Source organism: Ciona robusta, chromosome 9 (genome assembly GCF_009617815.1).
Source record: "Ciona robusta chromosome 9, ASM961781v2".
Lineage (NCBI taxonomy): Eukaryota > Metazoa > Chordata > Ascidiacea > Phlebobranchia > Cionidae > Ciona > Ciona robusta.
Genome location: NC_143243.1, coordinates 2,125,817 through 2,146,175, shown reverse-complemented (window position 1 = coordinate 2,146,175; position 20,359 = coordinate 2,125,817). Strand labels below are relative to the sequence as shown.

The window sequence follows — 20,359 nt, the reverse complement described above, 5'->3', positions numbered from 1 at the left end:
CTTTTTCCTACGATGGAAAAGTACCAAGACCAAAAGATTTTTACAGCGAGCTTTAGTAATGCTGTGTTCGACTGTAGTGAAGAGGTATCGCTGTACAATGTTATGATATTATTGTGTATATTTTACTTAATAAACACAGATTACGTTGCCACGTCAAATTTGCGCATTTCTTATTCGTCGTAAATGAAGCAATTTATTTGTATGTTTTTTAAATACAGGTGTGCTTTAGCAGAGTAGCAGATAACTAGCTGTGCTTCTTGTACTGGATATCTACATTTAACGTTCTTGCGGGGCAAATGGGTGTACTTCTCCGCACCTTTCATGAACAGTTACAGTGCATTAGTAAACGTCAGGTGAGAACGCTCAAACAAACGCAAACTGATCCCTTTAAGAAAACGTTTTGGTCCTGGTAAGTTGGTTAAATGTGTGTAGGGTTAAACTCACGTTTACATCTTGTAAAATGCATATATTTATTTATTTCCAGGGTAATTGCAATCCCTACAGCAGTAATTGGATTTGTGGCAGTGAAATATTTTATCGACAACCAGCGTAAAATAGAATTGAAAGAATTACAAAGAGCAAGACGTCAACAACAGCAGACTAAAAGTTGAAAATTTCCCATAAAAATCTTGATGATGAATTGTGCAAAAAGTATTCGAAGAGTTCTGGTCTTATCTAAACATATCCAAGGAGCTCAGGTTTCATCTCCTGTCTCATCGATCAGCAAAATGCGACTAGCAAGGTGTTTCTCTTCAGCCTCTTTTGCAGGAGACGATGTTTTGTTTGAACGTATTGGTGGAGCTGGAATTATAACTCTGAACAGGCCATCAGCATTAAATGCTTTAAATCTGTCTATGATAAAAAAAATATTTCCAAAAATTAAGGTAGGTTTTTTCATCTACACATATATACTCTTCGATATAATATATATGAACGCTTAAAAAAGGTGTCTTTTTCATTTGATTAAGTCTTAGTGCATATAGGCGTATTATAAGGGATGCATGGGTTAATAAATGTTATCCAAACCTTTAAAACTTAAGGTGATATCATAGTTTTTTTTTACCCAAAACAGCTTTGCCCCACTGCTAAATGCCCATAAAAACAAACAAAGCCAAAGTATGTTGCATTTAACATTGTATACAATATTCAATAGATTTGAAAACTATTGGTTTGACTGAGTTTGTCACCTATGGTTTATTGACAGAATTGTTTTATTTTATTTCTTATGTTTAATTCTTCCAATGAAAGGAATGGGAAGAAGACCCAGCTACTACAATGATTATAATGAAAGGTGCAGGTGGTAAAGCTTTCTGTGCTGGTGGTGATATTCTATCAATAACCGAGGAGGGAAAAAAGGGAAACTATGAAGCAGGTTTGTGATTACTTATTTATATTCACTTTTAAATACAATAAAAGTAAAATATACTTTATTTATATTTGATAAAGTGATATCTTGTTTTAAATGTTTGTGTTTAAGTTTTTCTGGATTTAAAAAAAAAATATCCGATTGCAGTTTGAGTTGTTTTTAGCATTTTATATATATATATATATTGTGTTCAATGTGTTGTATTTTATTTCAATGCATGATGCATCATACTGACTGTCTTTAAATTACCACTTTTGTTGTGTTTTCTCTTATGCAGGTCAAGAGTTTTTTCGTTCTGAATATCAGTTGAATTACAGAATAGCGACGTGCCTTGTTCCTTACATTGCATTTATTGATGGAATAACAATGGGGGGTGGTGTAGGATTGTCGGTTCATGGTGAAAACAGGATTTGCACCGAACGTACTTTGTTTGCAATGCCTGAAACTGCAATAGGTAAATTAATGTTTTTTTTAACTTGTCAATTTATATACCAGATGAGTAACAAAGACTATTTTACTTTTTGCCTGCCAGCAACGAAATAATATATAAATATAAAAGTTATATTGCTTTATCATTTTTTTACTACAGTTTACTAACCATTCTGACTTTATATATTCAATACAATCATACTCATATGCATTACTTCATCCCAGGTCTTTTCCCTGATGTTGGAGGTTCCTACTTCCTGCCACGACTAAGCAAACATCTTGGAATGTATCTTGCTTTGACGGGCTTCCGACTGAAAGGCAGAGATGTTTACAAAGCAGGTGTAGCTACACGTATGGTTCATAGTACCGTCCTACCTCAACTTGAACAAGATCTTGTTGCAATGGAGAATCCATCCACACAGGATATAACAGACGTTAGTCTTTTTTCGTATCGCATGTTATGATGTTGTATATTTTTGGTGATATTTCGCATGTTGTATTGTGTGCTAAGCTGTTACATTACGAAACTGTAAAATCCAGACCTTTTTTAAGGAGAAAAGTTAAGGGAAACCATGTTTGTGTGTTTTTACAGCTTTTAATTTAAAAAGTGTTTACGCACTGTATGTTATAGACAGGATAAAAGTAACATTGCATTAAGACAAAGGAAAACAAAGTAATAGCTTTCTTATGTTAATGCAGTTACTTCGTAAATATCATGAAGAATGTCAAACTGGGAGGGAACGAGATTATCTCATCCTTCGTGATAAAGAAGAAGACATAAAGAGGATGTTTTGTGCCGATTCTGTGGAAGAAATTTTTGAGGTAAAGTTTAATCTTGATAGTGTTTACCTCTAAGCGAAAAAAAATTTTTTTTGTAAAATTATTAAACTTTTTGAGGGGATTTTTTTAATTATTGCCGGTTTCTTTCCAATTTTCCATGTTAATAAAATTAATAAAATTATTTCTTAATTTAACCCTTTATAAATAAATGTATGTAATTTGAAATATTTCTGATAAAGAATTTAAGGAATGATGGAAGTGAGTGGGCACTTGAACAACTCAGTGTGATGGAAAAAATGTCGCCTACTTCGTTAAAGATCACCCACAGACAACTAAGTCTTGGGGAAAGTCTTGATCTGAGTGAGTGTTTGGAAATGGAATACAGGTCAGTGGTTTAATGGTGTGTATGGATTACTAGATTAGTATTTATTACAGTCTGTGGGACAGGATGGCAGTGTTTTGATTTAGTTTTTTTTATCTTTCCTTTTTTAATGTATGGCTGTCGGCTGATTAACAACACATAAAGGACTACTGGGTTAAGGGCTTAGGCAATCTTTGTTAAGTGTCTTGCCTAATGACACGTCCACCCACAATGGTAGCAACGTCAAACCTTGAACCCTGTAAATCCTGTACCAGGGGTATGCGTGCTAAACAGTGGGTCATGGTGTCAACCAATGAGTTCCATAACCATCATTTCATAATAACCAAAGCTACCATTATAACTTTAACAGGATGGGCAGCCAATGTTTGAGACATCCTGACTTTTATGAGGGGGTTCGTTCCGTTCTTATTGACAAAGATAAATCACCGAAGTGGAACCCAGCTACTTTGTCTGGTGTAACGGAGGGTATTGTAGACAAGCACTTCATACTGCCCTCTGATGGTGAAGAGTTGCAACTGTAAAAGTCTTCCTGTCTGTTGTTCAATTTGCATAATTGCTTTTTACTTTCGTTTCAATTTGTTCTCTTTTCAACGAGTTTTGCAATTTTAAAAACGGATCAACAAACGTGAAGAACGGCTAAGTTCAATTCTTCAGCTTCTGATTCAATATCTTCAAAGCAAGCTTTCCAAAAGTAATTTAAACAACTTAAAAAGGCAGACTAACACCTTTATAACCTGATCCAATACAAATTGCATTCGTTTTTTTCTTCAGGATATTCTCTGTAATTCAAGGTGGTTCATTTCGCAGGTGTTAAAGTCGCATAAAATATAATTTCGTTTTGCGTTACCCATTCGGTGCGAAGTTTTAACGTCCGAGTTTCATCCACCAAGCAAACGACCGCTCGGATGAAATGCATGCGCTTGTACAATGCAGTGTTATCACACCACAGTAGCTTGCGAATAAATAGTCCGACGTTGGAATAAGGTATATAGTAAACTAAAATATAATTGTTATTTATCCCTTTGAAAACAATAGCGAAGATCATACTGTATGAACGAAGAGCGCGAAATCAACAGCAAAACAACAGTTGTGAACACACTATAGATAGAAATTATAGAAGAACATCTAAAAAGCGTGGCTGTTTAACTTCAGAATGTGTCTATTTGAAACATGTTTAAACTCCTAGGATTTAACTGCCGTACAGATATATGTGTGTTTAGTAGACTATAGGTTATATGTAGGCAGTCGTTTTCGCAAGAGCTGTGCCAACGTTTTAGCTAAGAATATGTCGATACCGTTATAGTTATATAATTCTTATACCACTTAATAAATGGGAAAACAACAAACGAAAGGTGCTGTTTTAATTCACCCGAATGCAATCACAAGAACATAGTACAAACAAGAATAAAATCCGCTACTGAAACATTCGAAACATCAATGCGTGTATAAGTATACGCTGCCACTGACATTTATCGACCGGGCAGTCAAGCAAGATGTGCTTCTACACATGTAATCTAAGAGTGCACAAATGCAAAACAAGCGTCATTTTCTGAACATTTAAGCGTCCAAGGAGACAAATCGATAAATATTTTAACGGACACTAGGAACGAATCTTGGTATTCGTGGTATCGTGTCTTCTTTTTCTTGCTGTCGTTGTCGAACGTCATACATTGACCTGGATGAACCTCTAAAAACATATTATACGAATTAAAATCGTTTTGCGAGGAAATACAAATCCTACAGGCTGTGTACACGTGTTATAACATTTCTAGACTCTATAGGCTACGTGGTTCAAAGGCATTGTAGCCTACGTAGGATGAATGACCTTCGATGGGGTCAAACGTCAAACCAATAGTTTAAGTGAATGTGCTGACTCACTTACACTTGTCCAGTGCGGCTTTCGTCACCATATGCCCAACTTGTAACATTCTTTCTCCGAGATCCTGTATATAAATCGTTGGATCATCATTAGCTATCTATAAATACTCTTATATGACGTATAAACACTTACTCGCAACGGGTGTTTGAATTCTACTTATCGCTTCTACTCCTGGCTCGTTTAGATTTCCGGAAAAATGTCTCTGTCGTGCCAATCTCGATTCGCTCAGGACTCTTTTGGTGAAAGAGGACTCAACAGGAAGATATTCTCTTCCGAACAAATCCCTTTCCTCCATGTTGGAGGCTCCGAGATAGGAGTCGCAAGATCTTTGACTACCAGAGGATGCAACTGCGCTGATAGAAGAAGGAGAAATCCCACGATAGTAATCGATCGGTCCGTACCTGAATATATCAAGTCACATGTGAACACATTTCGTATAGGGTTGGCCTATATTTTTTATGTTTTTTTAATAGTACTGTGGGGGAAGATGGGACACCTTTAGAACATAATATCCAAATACCCTAATCGTGTTTTAAACAATTAACAACGGTATTTGGGAGTCGGGAGGATACAGTTTTATGATTATTTGATTTTTCTTTGTTTGCTACCAAATGTGACGAGAAAATAGAATGAAAAGGTGTGTCATCTTCCCCCACCTTAATATACATTGTGTGATTTACAGAGTTTAATTTGTAAATATGACAGACGCACCACGCGGGTCATAGAGATTTACGTTTATGGGCAACTTTAGCCAGTAAACCGTTTCCAAGAGGTAAAAATCTTAAATTATCCGCCTACTACCAGGATTAAACCATTTTTTCGTGCTATAAACATTATACGTTGTTCATGGGCTTATATGCAGCTGCCTTATATTTTCTCCAAACCAAAACTTACACATCTCTGTCCTTAGATTCCGCCCTTCGTTGCGGAAGTGAATACATACTCTTTGATCTTCTCTCCCGTGTGTCACGGAGGTTACTTAAGTATTCTTGTCTGTAAATATCGGCCAGTTTCTTTTGGGATGAGTAACGGTCGGTCAACGGAACCTTTTCAAATAAAATGAATTATCTTTTTATAAAAAGAGATACAACATATGAAAACAATATTGATACAAAACTCTAACAGCGTTTAGGCTATATGACTGGTTGCCACTATTGGAATATTTACTTCAACTTGAAGTGTGCTACCATTCTGGTACATGTGCTTTTGTGCAAGAAACTTTACGTCACCAATGTGCAACGTCAGAATTTTTAACCACACATAACAAGAAATCCCAAACGCAATAAGTCAGAAGTAACACACTCATAAACCCATATGCGGGTGATGCTGTGTGAAATAAAACACTCGCGTCATAATTAACGTTTGACCTTGCTTCACCACGCGACGATAATTAAATTTATTCAGTTGTTCGTATCATATTGTGTATACCTTTCTTGGGTATGCCTTTCTTGAAACGTTCTCTGCACTTCTGTACCTATCTGGTCTTCGGCGTACCGGTTCATCATCGTAATGTACAGTATGGGGTGGGCTTAGATCACGCAGTTCGTTAGCACGAATAACAATCGGACGTTTGGAAGGGATCAGGGGTCTATAGTCGTGTATGTCGTCCACGTCAAGTTCGTTGACAGGAGACCTATGAAATAATTGCTACGTTTAAATCGTTGAATTGCCCCAACGCGTCTTTCTGCATGTTATCTGTGCCGTGGAGAGTATAAACGTTTCACTCTGGCACCGAATCTATGAGAACCATATACCGTGGTTTTCTTTTGCCGCAATTGTCATAGCTTTCAGGATTTTCCGGATACATGCTTTATACACAGGCTACCACTATGTGCACTATTCGCACCCGGAGTTTTTTTTTAACAAATGGATTTATAGCTAAGTTTTATATAAATTTCAGGGTTAAAACATAAAAATATTAACATTGTTTTTCGGATATTTTACCTTTCTCTCGAACGAGATATCTGGCTTGCCGGAGCGCTCCTTGTTTTCTCTCTTCCCGTTCTCTCACTCCTTCTCGTTTTCTCCCGTCCTCTCCTCTGAGCTTTAGGTGAGCATAGCTCCAACCAGGAGTGAATGGAGTTCATCCCGTCACTCTCGGCGTAGGAGAAGGCGTTCTCAATTATCCCCTGACTACACAATACATCTGTGTTATCCGAAACACCAGACATTCCATCATCACAGGTTACGTTTTCCAATGGAATTTTATAAACTGCTTTCATCCTTTTCGGAACGGCGCTTGCCACTTTGTCGTCGTATCTAAGCGTGGAAGAAGCCGCAGAATCTTCATCTAAATACTTGGGCGAAGTTTTGCGTGTTGGAGACGGAGATTGTGACTTCGAGCGACTGGTGACGGGTGAAGAACCTCTGGACGTGTTTGTGCGTGGTGAATCGGATTTTCGGTTGCTCGCTCTTGATCTTGCTGAGGGGGAAGGGTGTTGTTTCGGTTTGGTTGCCGAATTTGAGTCGAAAATCTTTTTCGACAAAGCTGGGGAGGACTTGTTGCTTTTAGTGACAGGCACCTCCGATATAATAGAAATAGCCGGCTTCCTAGATACCCTTGCCTTTCCAACGCGCGCCTTTGGGATAATTTTCACTTTTTTAACTCCTATACAGCAGCAGTCTCTTTCAATTTTAACAGCGGCTGGCGAGTTTTGCTGGAAGCGAAAGTTGACGTGCATGTCTATCGCTATCTTCCAAACCACCTTTGCTTGTTTAGTTGACTCCATTGCTAAAGGGATTTCTTTCCGGCCGTTTTTGTCAGGCTGAAAGTGAAAGACAAACATAATGTTAAACAAGATGGGCTCTTTATTTGTTCACCAAGAATATATCTGTAGCAGAACGTTAACGTTAAAAATTAAAGTAACAGCCTAAGGTATGAACAATTTTACATTGCGCTTTACTTTCTCTTCCTGTATAACAACGTTACCTTCTGTAGTCTAATAATAACTTTGTTATGTTTGAATAAAACTGCTCCGATCTCACTCCATGCAATTTGTTTTCTGCTCCTTCTCTCTTTTATCATCATCACACCCTTAGGTCCGATGCCAAGCAGGAGAGCATCCCCGCACTCCTGGATGCGACTCCCGCTTCCTCCGAAACGGGATCGACCTGAACAAAGTTTAAGTATAATTGAAATATAAAACTGGTTACTTTGTAAAAAATGTAACTTGTTTTCTCAATGTAAGTCGCTATATAGCAAAGAGCTGTTGTTTCATACATTTTATGGACTCTTACGAGTTGCTATACGAGTATAACTTTGAGGGCAATGGTTTTGAATGTATTTTAAATTTACAGTTTTAACAACCCACAAGGAACGACTTGGTTAGAAAAGTTTCCGTTAAGTTTCTTGTTCAAGAATACATACGCCCACAATTTTGGTAGTTCTAAGGCGCTTTAAAGAGACGCATTTTTGCTGTATATATATTTGACGTTATTTAAGTTATGTAACATACCACATACCGTGTGTAGTTACCAGTTCAAAGGCAGGATAGAAATGAACTCCATAAGTTGCAAGAGACGCAGCAAGTCGAAGGAAATGTTTGTCAGCAATTGCAGGCGTCATGCTACCAAGACAGCGGTGTAGTTCTACCATCTACAAAATTGAAGAGTAAAAAAATTTGAAGATAAACGTCGTTGTTTAGAAGCCGTGATGTTCTCGTTTTTATAACGCGAGTTAATGACTGATGATTTGGTGCTGTATACCTCTAGTGTTAGAATTTTGTCTTTTAAAATAAATGTAGGCTACAAAACGTGTTTATTGTATATGGTAGGGTGAGGGGAGACGGGGACACCTTTAGCAAATAATATTAAATACTCTGATCATGTTTTAAACAATAAACAACGGTCTATGGGAGTCATGAGGGTACGTTTTGTTAATTCTTTGAATGTCCCTTGTTTACTACCAAATGGGTCGAGAAAATAAAAAAAAGGTTTCCCATCTTTGCCCACCCTACTATGTACAAACTGCTGTTTTATATGCTTATATTAGTGCAATTTAACTGCATAAGGTTTTACCTGTTGCTCGAAGTCTACATCACTCTCGTTGTTTTGCGACGAGTTATATTTCCCTCGCCTGACGTAACGGAACTCTTCCGCTAGTTGCCTGTCCACTTGGTCGCTTGTCCATTCGCCATACTCAGACTGAAGCCAGTACGAGGCAAGCAACGACAGCGTGTGGGTTGGACATTTTAGTTTTCCGGTAAGCAAGTCCTGTCGTACTTGAAGAACGGAATGAAACCTGAAATAGACAGTAATTTTACGCAGATATTTTGAATACATGCTTGATTACGTATTTATCAGCGCGTGGCCGTGCAACGAAAGTTATTATAATATGGTGATGATATTCTCAATTACCGACTAAACTTTGTCGGTCGCGGTTACTATTGGTTACCGCGTTTTTTTTCTGTCTCAGTCGGGCGACTAACTTTCTGTGCATTACTTATTACGGAAGTTGGAACAAATTTTAGTCGGCGCTTTAAGCGGCGACTATAGTTTAGTCGGTAGCTGAGAACCACAGGTGCCCTATTTCATACACCACAACACTTAGACACACTTCTACACTATAAAAGCCGTGTCCTACCTTACAATATCTTCGTTTACATTCATTTTCGGGGGCAAAGGGTAGAACTTGAGCACCAATGCGAACGCCCATATTTTGCACTTCCCTGAAATTTGTTTCCTCAATTCTTTATCAAGTCGAACCCACCAGTTATAAGTGGGTGGGTGAGCTCCTCCCCGATGTACCAAGCCAAAAGGCTGTTTGTTACCGATAGCAAGGTATCTGCAAACACTTGCGAGTAGATCTGCACCCGTAGCGTCTTTCTTGACGGTAATGCTAACATCTTTCCCGTCGAGAAAGAGACATTTACATTCCATTATTTTTGTTTGAATTTCTACTTAAAAACAGCGGTAGAAATTAGGTCACAGCCATTCCTAATTGTTCCAAGCTCTGGGAAACGAGAATTTTGTAAAACAGTTTATCTGATGTGTGCATGGTGGCATAAGCCATCATCGACTATGAGTGACAATGCGCCATTCGTCGTCGGACCTCATTCTTATAGAATAGAATATAGTTTAAAAAATATTTCCGACATACATATGTCCCTTCTTGGTTGATTAGAGTTCATCACCAAACAAAACTTGCGTTTTCACTGTTTCTCATCTTTATTTCTATATATTAAAACTGCATATCTGACCTAAACCATTCGTCTTTAATTATTCCTTTCTGTGTAAAGTTCCCTGGCTTTTGTTCTAGCATGCTATGCACAATTAATTATCAGTTTAATTGAGCCCTGAACAAGACCTTCGAGTCTATTGCGGGGCTGATTTCAATCTTGTTTCCATAACAGTGACGCTACCAACCATCATTTCATAATCTCCCGTAATCTACGACCTTTCCCTAACAAGTCAAAGCAATAAAAAGCCGCAAGGTCGGACGACTAGTCAGAAAAACACAGCTTTCGACTTTGTTATAGGACACATACCAAACTCCCGATTGTTGGGGGCACAGTTTCAGCGACGGTTAAAGTGGGGTCGGGTTACTTTCTTTGTTTGTCCCTTGTAAAGATACACCACCCGCTTTTGTCTCACCCCTCTCTTGTACACGTTAAGCGTGGTACACGGATGCCGAAGAGACAGGGTTGAGTTACGATTTAGGAACGTAATCTTTTTATTAAACACGAAAGAGCTTTTGGTCCAGCACACCGTCCGACAGTCTGGTTTCACTTTAAACAAAGGAGGCCTGAGTTTGAGCGGTGGAACGGGTCATAATATAACTCATCATACAAAACACATTTTTATCTTACGAAACAAAAACTATAGTAAATCAATAAATTGTTTGAATTCACACACGCTTGGCGAAAGCAACACAAGTTGGTTTAAAAACTATTGGAATTTCAGGCTCTTGTTTAACAATCCACTACAGTACTACAGGTATTTACCTGTAACATAAAAGGGAATGATCTTGTTTGTGGTCCTATTTGTTTTTGATACCGCACACTCCGTTGTTGCATGTTTACTACAGTATTCTTTGGCCGCATTTACGAATTGTCGTGTGCGCACCCCGAATCCGATAGGCGATACGGATATCTATTAAAGTCTGAAGAAAAATGAACATTACGTATTTATTTTGTTTTCGTGAAAAGCGAAATATATATTCATGAATTTTCAATTCTCCAATATTTCTTATTGCGCTTGGGTATAATATTCTTTGTATATTTTGATAATGAAATTATTTAGTATGAAGTGCGCTCCATGCATTGTTAATATTGTGTAATGTGTACACGTCTAAAAGAGTGTGCTTCTAATTGACGAAATGTTAGATAATTCACTATCAGTAATGCAATTTTAGGCGTCCGCGCCTTTATCGTTATAATATATGTTGATTTATTATTATTTTAGGGGGAATCGATTTTTTATCTTAGAAAAATAGTTTAATTGAACTCTTTTCACAGATAGTTTCTTTATAGCGAGCATTCTGAGCAAGTTATACAACTCTTGTAATTGCTGGCGTTGGATCAAGTAGTTTTAATCTCTTTCATGCATTTGAAGTGAAAATGTCAATGTCTAAATAGTAAGTTTGTTGTTCCACCATAAATAAAAACAACATTTTTCCTTATTTATAAATCCTAAACCTCTCTGATGTGTTTTTGTATTTTATATTTTATGTAAGTTGTTTGGCGATTTCTTAAATTACCATTTGAAAATACCATGCCATTGTTTGTTTTTGACCATAAAATATATAAACCAGTAAAATATCTCATTAAAGATTTTAAAAAATGGCGTTCACTGAATAGGCTATAATAAATGTCCAAAATGCAAAATCTCTTTCTTTAGTGATTCCTCTGGTTATTCTGGTCAGTCCTATGATCGGAACGTTTTTGAAGCCAATCTTTCCACTGTCAACAAACTACAGAGAGATTTCTGGAATGCTAAACAAGTTTTGAGAAAGAAGTTGGGCAAGGCTGAGGATCTTCATATTGTTGCCAGTGATGCTGAATTAGATGCAAAACTTGATGTAATTAAATATACTATCACACGGACTATAACATCCTATATATATATATATATACCCCCGACAGTGGGGCAGCCAGAAGGGGTTCACGACCCCCGAACCCCCTTCTGGCTGCCCCACTGTATATATATATATTTTAAATAGGCTACCCTTAAGTTTGTACATGGTTTATATCAGCCAACTAATAAGAAAAATGCACAAGGTTTAAGGTAGAAAGTTTTTCATTCTTAAAAGTTAAAAATTCTCAATCGTTTTCAGCTGTTTCTGTCGGTTCAAAAGACATGTGCCGACCTTATTAAAGCAACTGAAAAATATCAAAATTGCATTTGTGGTAAGTATCTTAATTATACTAATATGTTAAACTTTAAGACATAGCAGGCTGTATTGAAGTTATTACTGAATGGCCTTCATTCACAGTTTAAAGATGCCCATGTATGGATTAAACTAGAAACCTATGACCATTAGTAGAAACCAGTAGTCACAAATGGGTTGTAGCACCCTGGGCGAATGAAATAAAAATGAGCTAATGTTTCTACCATCTCATTAATAAAACTTTTTCTTCAGTGTTATCAAGAGATGAAAATGCCATGGGTAGATTCCTTAAAGACCAAGGTAGTTTGGATAAAACAGCAGCGGGAAAGATGATGGCAGCTGCTGGCAAAGCTCAGTGTTTCACAGCCCAACAGAGGTACATGGTAGTCATGTAATCGTGCTAGTATAATTCACATCGTGATCTGAGTCTGTTGTACTTGTTTTGTTATGTTGGAGTTACTACACGTCTAATTGTTAGATTGTAATCTTGCTTACTCTGTCCACAAATCAGTATAATTTTTAAACAAATAATAGTATACAACTTTGTAGTAAACACTTAAGTGTGTCTAAAGTTAGTTAAAGTTGAAAAAATAAGAAGATTTTTTTTGGTAAAAAATACTTTTTTGCAAAAGTGCTGTTGAAAAATATCATCTGTTGGAATTTAATAAATGACACTACATTTTTATCACTATAAATACCCTGTATATAATATGAAGTATTGTGGTGGTTCGTGAGGTATACTGTTGTAATTGTGTGCTTGTAGTGATCTCTGGCCATCTAACTACAATCCACTCATAGCACACAATGGCAGGAAGTGAATGGCATTATTTATTTTAATTTGTGTGTTAGTGGTAGTGTGTACAATGAATTATGTATTTGTGCTCTAATATACTACTGTGGCATAACTTACACAAAAAGGCCCTTTTATTTTAAATTAAATAATATATATATGTTTTACTTTATAAATTGCCTAAAACAGACAAAAAGTGATAATAGGATTAAAGGAATAAGATCTTTTGGATACCTCCAAAAAATTAAAACAGTACATAATATATATATTATTATGTAATACAAAAAAAAAATAATAATAACAGTAAAATGTATTAAAAGGAAAATCAGTATATATATATACTAATATATTGAATATTGTACAATATATATACAATATTATGTTTACTTTGCTGATCACTTTATCATTGAACTCACCACTTTTCAGACTAAACCTTCGTAGCCCACTGGGTCGCCTGCATCACGATATTGAAACTTTTCGATATCGAGCGATCGGTGATTGTGTTTTGTCGGTGAATCACATGGAGGAAGCGAGGACACATTACCGCGCATCACTTAGATGGATGCAAGATATCTCATCCAACCTTGATCCCGAACAATACAAGAAATTGGAAAAATTTAGAAAAGTAAGCGAGTAGTACACAGTTTACTGTACACTACATTGTATATTTTAACATGCAGAATGTATAATCATGTATGATGTGCAGTAACAGTGTGTATGGTGTATGATTATGCTTTCTATCTTTATGCATATTTAAAATAAACAAGAGAAACACTGTTAGTCCTTTAGGCATATAGTGATATATTCTTTTACAAAACAAGCGTTCATATTGGCACTGTGTAGGAAACCTTCATTCAATGTTATTCTTGTAGTAACCATATTTGTATTGATTAGATTAATATCGCTTCTTTAACTGCCTATCTCATCTACCTAAAATTAACCAATTAAGTTTTTTATTTGTAAGAAAATTAACATTTTAACCAAGCCAAACAAAGCAACTTGAATATGTAAATGATAGATTTGAATAACTTATCTTGTAACATTTCCATGGTTGCCACTGTATTTTGTATTGAGACTTACATGTATATTATATATTTATATAGTTTTGTTCCTTTATTACGGCTAAAATTAAAATATTCCCATAGGTACAAACGGAAGTTCGTTTAAACAAAGAAAAATTTGATCGCCTGAAATGGGCTGTATGCCAAAAGGTGAGCTTACATGAGGAATATAAGATGTCTATATCTACTGGCATGCATTGCATTACTTCCTGAATAATTAATTAAACCAATCAGACACTCTGTGTTAGGTCCATAGAAACATATGTTGGTAACTTGGTATAATATAAACTGTTATGACAGTATGGACAGTACATGACAACTATGTTTTTCTTTATAAACATAATCCAAACTTTTTGTGAAGTGTTAAATGCTTTTTTATTTTGCACAAGTTTAAAATGTTCATACATTTTGACAATAAAATACTCAATGTAGTAAGATAGACACCTATCAAACTCAATATTTTACATTTAAATTGCTTCATAGGATTTACAAACCTGGTTCTGTATTTATTTAAGGCCACATAGATTTTCTTTAAAATCCTAATCTAATCAGCAATCATGCACATCTGTTATATATTGGATCACTATATTACATCTGAGATCTTAACACTATAGGGCAAGATTTATTTCTTACTGTAAAACTGTCAATCTCAATGTAATTATGCATCTATCAGTGGCAATTTTAAAAGCGCAGGGAAGGCAGGCATAGTTAGACAATTTTATAAACAAATCTGGTTCGAATGTTACTGATAATGCAATCTAGAGAATTCCAGGGTTGGCCTACTTATCCTGCCACCCCAGGTTTGGCGCCTATATGCATATGGCCATTGATGTGATTTGAACTGCATTTTAAAGTTAAACATCTTACTTTATTAGGTTGACCTTCTGTGCGCTTCTCGTAGCAATCTTTTCTCAAACACTCTCGTGCCTTACCAAAACGAGATACTCAAGTTTTGGGAGAAAACAGCAAGAACTCTGTCTGCTGTGCAGGAAAATATTAAGGATTATCAACATTATGAGTTTAAACTACTCAAGGTATATAAGGCTGTTGATATTTTGCTACAAATTATATAAGATAGTTTTAGTTGCTGCAACTTCTGTTTGCATGCATTCAGTATGTTAACTTTAAATAACATTTTGTAGAAAAAAAGTAGATATTATTTTAGTGCTCTTGGCTTCATTTGCATCAATTTTAACCAAAGATTTTAACAAAATGTAGTGTACAACCCAAACATAGTATTTCTCGCCCCTGAAACTTAGTCGATTGGATCAGTAGTAACTCTTAATGTGTGATCAACTGATTCAATTCTAGCCTAAATCTTAGGTCCTATGCGTGCTATGCTGTGATCTCATCCACGTAGAATAGAACTCTTAATATTTGTAGCATTTATCATGTGCGCATATTCTTACTTGGGTGTTATTTTATATTTACTTTGATTGATAGCAACTAACAATATGCATATCGCTTGTAGGTTATGCTCTGTAACAACCTTTATTTATTTGCCATCTGGTGTTTATGTATGTTATGTTTTTAAGTTTGTTTAGTAGATATCAAAGCATAGTGCATACAGCCCATAGTAAATCTTTGTCACTGATATAACATTAATACTTTACTACTTACCAAGACAATTTTATTGTTTATTTTGGGTTTAGATTCTTTTACAGCAAAACATAAAATAAACTCATTAGCCTTTCGACTTTTAAGCAAAAATCTTTTCTGGTTAGTTGAAACTTTTTTAATTAAATTTCTTTTCTCTGCATGTCCTTCTTCTTCCTGTCTTGGTTCCCTGTATTGGGTGTTTGATTTCATTCTACCACATCTACTTAACCACACAAGGGACTCAATCCTATTCAGGATTTAGAGGAGAAGGGAGAGGATGAAGAGGAGAAAGGAAAGAAACAAAACCAAGAGGAGGAAGAGGAGAATGGTGATCACCAGTAAGTGAAAACTTATGTTCGAAAATACTTTAACTGTTTTACCTTATTTTCGTGGTATGTAAAACCTATTGTTTTGTTTTAATGGTTAGTAAAACAAATAAAATTGAGTATACCAGTAAGTTGTTTGCATTTAAAGTTTGGTTAATTAATAATAAACGATAGGGGACACATATAATATTCAATAATAGATTAAAACTAATCATACATATGAATTATGATTCTACTAATTGTGGCAGTACTACTTGTTCAACAAGTATATTTGTATAGTCGTAACATACAGGAAACTGGTGGTTAGTGTTGAACAGGAATAAGCAGTCAGTGTATTGTTTCATTTCAACAGCCATTTATAACACAGTTAAAGACCAACAGATTAACATAAACATTGTGTTTTGTTTTAGTGCAAGTTAGCAAGTTAGTTAGTGATTACTGTAGCCAGTTCAATAAAGTTTTGTGTAATATAAGAATAACTTTTTTTGTACAAATTTAAAGTAAAACTGTAATATAAAGGGAAATAGCTTGTTGGCAGATAAAATGTTGGTATAAAAAAATTTCTGTGTTTCTACGAGAAGAGTTACTTAATCATATTATGTTATGCATGGTAGCAACAATAGCAGAAGCTGCAGAACATTATAAAACTGTATTTTTGCAATCATGGAAATTTAACATATGTTGTGCTTACATTGTCAAAACAGAAGTTAATTTTGTAATGTCACCCCATGTACCCTTAATAACATGCACTTAATTTAATCTTGTTTACATTTCTAGGTTGATTAGTTTGGATGATCCAGAGAAATTGGGAGAATCTTTAGAGCAAGAAGTGGCAGATATTGATATTACAAATCACGATAAAGGTGAGGTTTTATACACGGAAATTTAAAACATATTCTGTGACTCTATTCTACAAGCACAAGGGTTATGTTGTGTGTGGTCAGTGTCTATGCAAATTAATGCTGGTGCTACGAAAACGTAACAGACAAAAATTAAGTCTAACCAATTGTATAATAAAATATATAGGCCTATATATACATTTTTTCCTGAATGGCATAGAGAGACTTTTATTGAATAATAATCCATGCCCTCCACCCATTATTTTAAAACAATCTGATTTTTTTGCAATTCTTTTCTCATATGATGCTTAAATAATTATGTGTTTGAATGATTTGTTTTCTACAAATCCTAAAGATAAGTTTTGAAAACATTACCCAAACACAATTGTTGTATATTTGCCATGCTTCAGACTCACTTCTAAACTTTTACGAGGGTAACCTTGAGGACGTGTACCTCGATAAAATGATTCAAGGGGAGTTTTCACCCCGGAAATCGTTACTGGGTGACCTGGGTGAGACCACACTGCACCCACACCTTTATTTCAATCGTTTCAGTTTTTAATTTTATTATTTTTGGCAGTTTTGTTTCATGTTTTGTGTTTAAGAACGTTTTTCTTTGTACAGGCAATATTTCTAGTTTAATTACTACAAAGCGGTTATTTAAATTTGTCAAGTACTCAGGTGGAAATTCTTTGTTTTGTCGCTTTTCTTTTGCCCCAGGGTCAAACAATTGTTTTAAAATTTAAAACAAAAACTCTCAAGTTTATTTAAATTTTATCAAATTCCCCCCAAATTTTAACCCTACCGTATTTTTCCACAGACCAAGGCACGAAGAATGAGGAAGACACAGATAACCTGTTGCTTGGGGAGATGAACGACACAGATTTTCAGAAACCAACCAAAGAAGATCTCGATCTTTGGAATGATATTCTTGGGGATGAAGAGAATACAAGTAAGATGTTTTGAAAATTAGTTTTGGTTTTTCCGAAAGTTGAAATACTGTTTTTGTAGAAAGTTTTAATTGTTATTACCATTTTTGGATAAAAAATTTAAAAATACTCAATAGTTTTTTACTATTTTTACTTATTTTCTTCCAATTTTTACTACAAAATATCCTAAAAAATAACAAATTATGGTACACCTTTTCAATCTATTTTCTGACCCCCTTCAGAAGTAAACCAAAAATATTTCGAAAAATTTAAAATCGTTTACTCATGACTCCCATACACCACTGTTAATTGTTTAAAACACAATCAGAATACTTGAATATTATGAGCTAAAGGTGTCTCTTCCAACTATAACACAGTACTGTATTACTCCACAGCCATAAAATATTTCAGATTATGGGAAAAAAAATATTGCAATAAAAGTAAATAATAAACTTACTTACCTATATATAAAGATGGTAACATTGCAATGGTAGAAAAATAAGCCTATTCAAACAAAGATGATTGTTATTATAAAGATGGTGGTGAATTAGAGGAACAATGGCATTCAGTGTTTGGTGAATTCACGAGCCATCAATCCCCACAAACACCCATCACACAAGTTGAAACATCAACCAAAGATGACATTTTACTTATGGAGAATAAACCTGAACAACCTGTTCAACCTTCCAACACCGGAGGGGGCTATTTACCCTCACAACTCATGGACCTCATGATGACAGGTCAGTTAAAACTAGATTTTTTATGTTTTTTAAAATTTGGATAATTGAAAAAACTTCTGTGTTTGCTAAAAATAATATTACCACCCTGTCTGAATTTAAAAAATGTTAACTAATTAGACACAATTTGGCAACCACTGATTTAAATAGAAACTTTTACTGAAATGTATTGTTGTGACTCATCAAATTCACCACAAAATCAGGTAATTGCCACGCCTATTTGCCACTGTGGCCAAAATATTGCCATGGTACTAATCGCTTTAAGCATATTTAAGTTATTCAAAAACGTCGTATTTATTATTTGAGTATAATATTGCATCCTAAACATACATGTGCGGCAAACTGCTGTGGTAGGTTGAGATCAAACAGCAATTACGTTGTGTCACAGTGATGCAAGGTGAATTTCATAGAATGCTAATTTCTAATGATCATCATAACTTTACACTCCAAATTTTCCCATCTAGCCCCCTCACAACCGCAAATGATGTCCCAACCTGCCCCATACATGCAGCAGGGCATGATGGGACCTGGAGGTTTTCCTGGGCAAAATATGGGGCCCCAGATGATGGCCCACCAACCCCCAAGTTACCAATCAATGTTTGGGACACCAACCCCACTTGGAAACCCACAACAAATCAACCAATCAGTGCAACAAGTTCCTAAACCTCAGTCAAAGAAAGGTTGGCAATAATTACTAAATATATTAGTGATAATTATAGGCACCAGTTGTAGGGTTGGAAACTTCTACACTCCTCTTCACATAGGCATTAGAATAACTAATTAGGAGTAATTTGGTTGAAAAGATTGTGGGTTTAACTGCCACAATTTTTATTTATTTTTATTTAAAAGTTCAACCAAAATTAAACTGAGTATAATTAGCAAACTTTGTGACACCAAATAACAACATTGTATTGATAGACAACAAAGGTAACATGTCCGCGTGGTACAATCTATTTGCTGAGCTCGACCCGCTGCAGAATCCTGATGCTCTTGGGAAGAAAAAAGAATCTGGAGGAGAAAAAGAAACTGGGGGTTCTTGTTGATTAACTAAAACTTATTATTTCTTCAGTGTGTCTTTTTAAAACATCTTTTTCGCTGCAGTTACTGGCATTTGTACTCCGTGTATACATCGGTGGTTGTAGATTAGTTTCTGTATCGTTTGTTTAGCACCTTGTCTGGTATTTTCTGCCAAATCACAAAACACAAATATCTGTTGCTGCCCAGATTACTATTTGCACTCTTTTTTCCCATAATGCAGTTATTTATTATCATTCGCAGCTCGATAATCAACAAACACTCAACCAGATACAGGGCAAGCTGTTGGTGTTGTAATGTTAAATATATATATATATGTCCTACTGCAGTACATCCAAGCTTTTTTCATTTTAGCTTTTTGTAACCGTGACGTTTATTTTCAAGCGTTTTCTTTGGAACTTTGGTCCCAGCGCTGTGAGTGACGTGTTTACATATGGTGCAATCTTTATGTTCCGAATATATTTACCGGATGCATATTTATTCCAAAGCTTGGTACACAGCTCATACAGCTGCTGTTCTTCCGTGCAATTTTTTAAAACTTGGAAAAACCGGTCCAAGCACTTTTTGTTTTAGCTTCTCCGCCACTCGTTTTCCGTGTCCCCCATTCATCAATAGATTGTATACTAGTAATAAAATGCGTGGTCCCCCGTTTGGAAATTTTATACCCCAGCCACAAAGTGAAACAAGAATGTCGGATATAGCAAGAAGTTGCGTGTCCTGAACAATATGCAAAAGGTGTGGCAGAATAATAATGTATGGCAGGAATTTGAATGTCTCAGACATCATAATGTTAGTCAAACCTACTGCGCATGCTCCGTAACAATGTGGCGTATGTGCTATACCGCCCGGTATGAATATATCAATTGAAACGAATAAATCA

At 35.6% G+C, this 20,359-nt stretch overlaps 3 protein-coding genes across 7 annotated transcripts; 2 read left to right on the top strand and 1 right to left on the bottom strand.

The window, feature by feature from the left end:
- The first annotated feature begins 196 nt into the window (after positions 1-196).
- On the top strand, positions 197-3,807 carry LOC149730739 (3-hydroxyisobutyryl-CoA hydrolase, mitochondrial-like). Of its 2 annotated transcripts, none has more exons than XM_089884062.1 (8): positions 197-409; positions 485-884; positions 1,249-1,372; positions 1,644-1,820; positions 2,021-2,229; positions 2,495-2,617; positions 2,815-2,960; positions 3,307-3,807. In XM_089884062.1, the coding sequence occupies exons 2-8, from the start codon at positions 633-635 to the stop codon at positions 3,476-3,478; spliced, it is 1,203 nt and encodes a 400-aa protein (XP_089740188.1). In that variant the 5' UTR covers positions 197-409; positions 485-632; the 3' UTR covers positions 3,479-3,807. The 2 variants fall into 2 exon arrangements, with proteins under 2 accessions (XP_089740188.1, XP_089740187.1); XM_089884061.1 differs by having other exon boundaries at positions 198-353.
- Positions 3,808-4,303: 496 nt separating this feature from the next.
- On the bottom strand, positions 4,304-9,817 carry LOC149730738 (uncharacterized). 2 transcript variants are annotated; one of them, XM_089883988.1, is made up of 10 exons: positions 9,419-9,817; positions 8,854-9,076; positions 8,299-8,431; positions 7,766-7,947; positions 6,781-7,601; positions 6,265-6,469; positions 5,731-5,882; positions 4,969-5,237; positions 4,836-4,900; positions 4,304-4,644 (listed from the first exon to the last, which is right to left on the bottom strand). In XM_089883988.1, the coding sequence occupies exons 1-9, from the start codon at positions 9,712-9,714 to the stop codon at positions 4,836-4,838; spliced, it is 2,346 nt and encodes a 781-aa protein (XP_089740114.1). In that variant the 5' UTR covers positions 9,715-9,817; the 3' UTR covers positions 4,304-4,644. The 2 variants fall into 2 exon arrangements, with proteins under 2 accessions (XP_089740114.1, XP_089740113.1); XM_089883987.1 differs by having other exon boundaries at positions 4,840-4,900.
- Positions 9,818-11,008: 1,191 nt separating this feature from the next.
- Positions 11,009-20,128, top strand: LOC149730737 (islet cell autoantigen 1-like). Of its 3 annotated transcripts, none has more exons than XM_089884007.1 (15): positions 11,009-11,035; positions 11,292-11,410; positions 11,674-11,854; positions 12,110-12,182; positions 12,416-12,539; positions 13,380-13,578; positions 14,099-14,164; positions 14,890-15,048; positions 15,869-15,951; positions 16,717-16,802; positions 17,189-17,290; positions 17,599-17,730; positions 18,244-18,447; positions 18,909-19,124; positions 19,363-20,128. In XM_089884007.1, exons 2-15 carry the CDS (start codon positions 11,394-11,396, stop codon positions 19,485-19,487), a joined length of 1,767 nt encoding a protein of 588 aa, XP_089740133.1. In that variant the 5' UTR covers positions 11,009-11,035; positions 11,292-11,393; the 3' UTR covers positions 19,488-20,128. The 3 variants fall into 3 exon arrangements, with proteins under 3 accessions (XP_089740133.1, XP_089740132.1, XP_089740134.1); XM_089884006.1 differs by having other exon boundaries at positions 11,014-11,035; positions 15,851-15,951; XM_089884008.1 differs by lacking the exon at positions 17,189-17,290 and having other exon boundaries at positions 11,016-11,035; positions 15,851-15,951.
- The last annotated feature ends 231 nt before the right edge of the window (positions 20,129-20,359 follow it).

What these genes read in the sequence shown, in the direction of transcription:
- LOC149730739 (XM_089884062.1), top strand. Translation starts at nt 633, where the DNA reads ATGATGAATTGTGCAAAAAGTATTCGAAGAGTTCTGGTCTTATCTAAA. An exon ending in AAATATTTCCAAAAATTAAG is followed by an intron (nt 885 to 1,248) that starts GTAGGTTTTTTC and finishes TTCCAATGAAAG; the next exon opens with GAATGGGAAGAAGACCCAGC. An exon ending in AATGCCTGAAACTGCAATAG is followed by an intron (nt 1,821 to 2,020) that starts GTAAATTAATGT and finishes ACTTCATCCCAG; the next exon opens with GTCTTTTCCCTGATGTTGGA.
- LOC149730738 (XM_089883987.1), bottom strand. Translation starts at nt 9,714, where the DNA reads ATGGAATGTAAATGTCTCTTTCTCGACGGGAAAGATGTTAGCATTACC. An exon ending in GAATCTAAGGACAGAGATGT is followed by an intron (nt 5,238 to 5,730) that starts GTAAGTTTTGGT and finishes TGATATATTCAG; the next exon opens with GTACGGACCGATCGATTACT. An exon ending in GAAAGCCGCACTGGACAAGT is followed by an intron (nt 4,645 to 4,839) that starts GTAAGTGAGTCA and finishes ATATGTTTTTAG; the next exon opens with AGGTTCATCCAGGTCAATGT.
- LOC149730737 (XM_089884006.1), top strand. An exon ending in ATATCAAAATTGCATTTGTG is followed by an intron (nt 12,183 to 12,415) that starts GTAAGTATCTTA and finishes CTTTTTCTTCAG; the next exon opens with TGTTATCAAGAGATGAAAAT. An exon ending in CATGGACCTCATGATGACAG is followed by an intron (nt 18,448 to 18,908) that starts GTCAGTTAAAAC and finishes TTTCCCATCTAG; the next exon opens with CCCCCTCACAACCGCAAATG.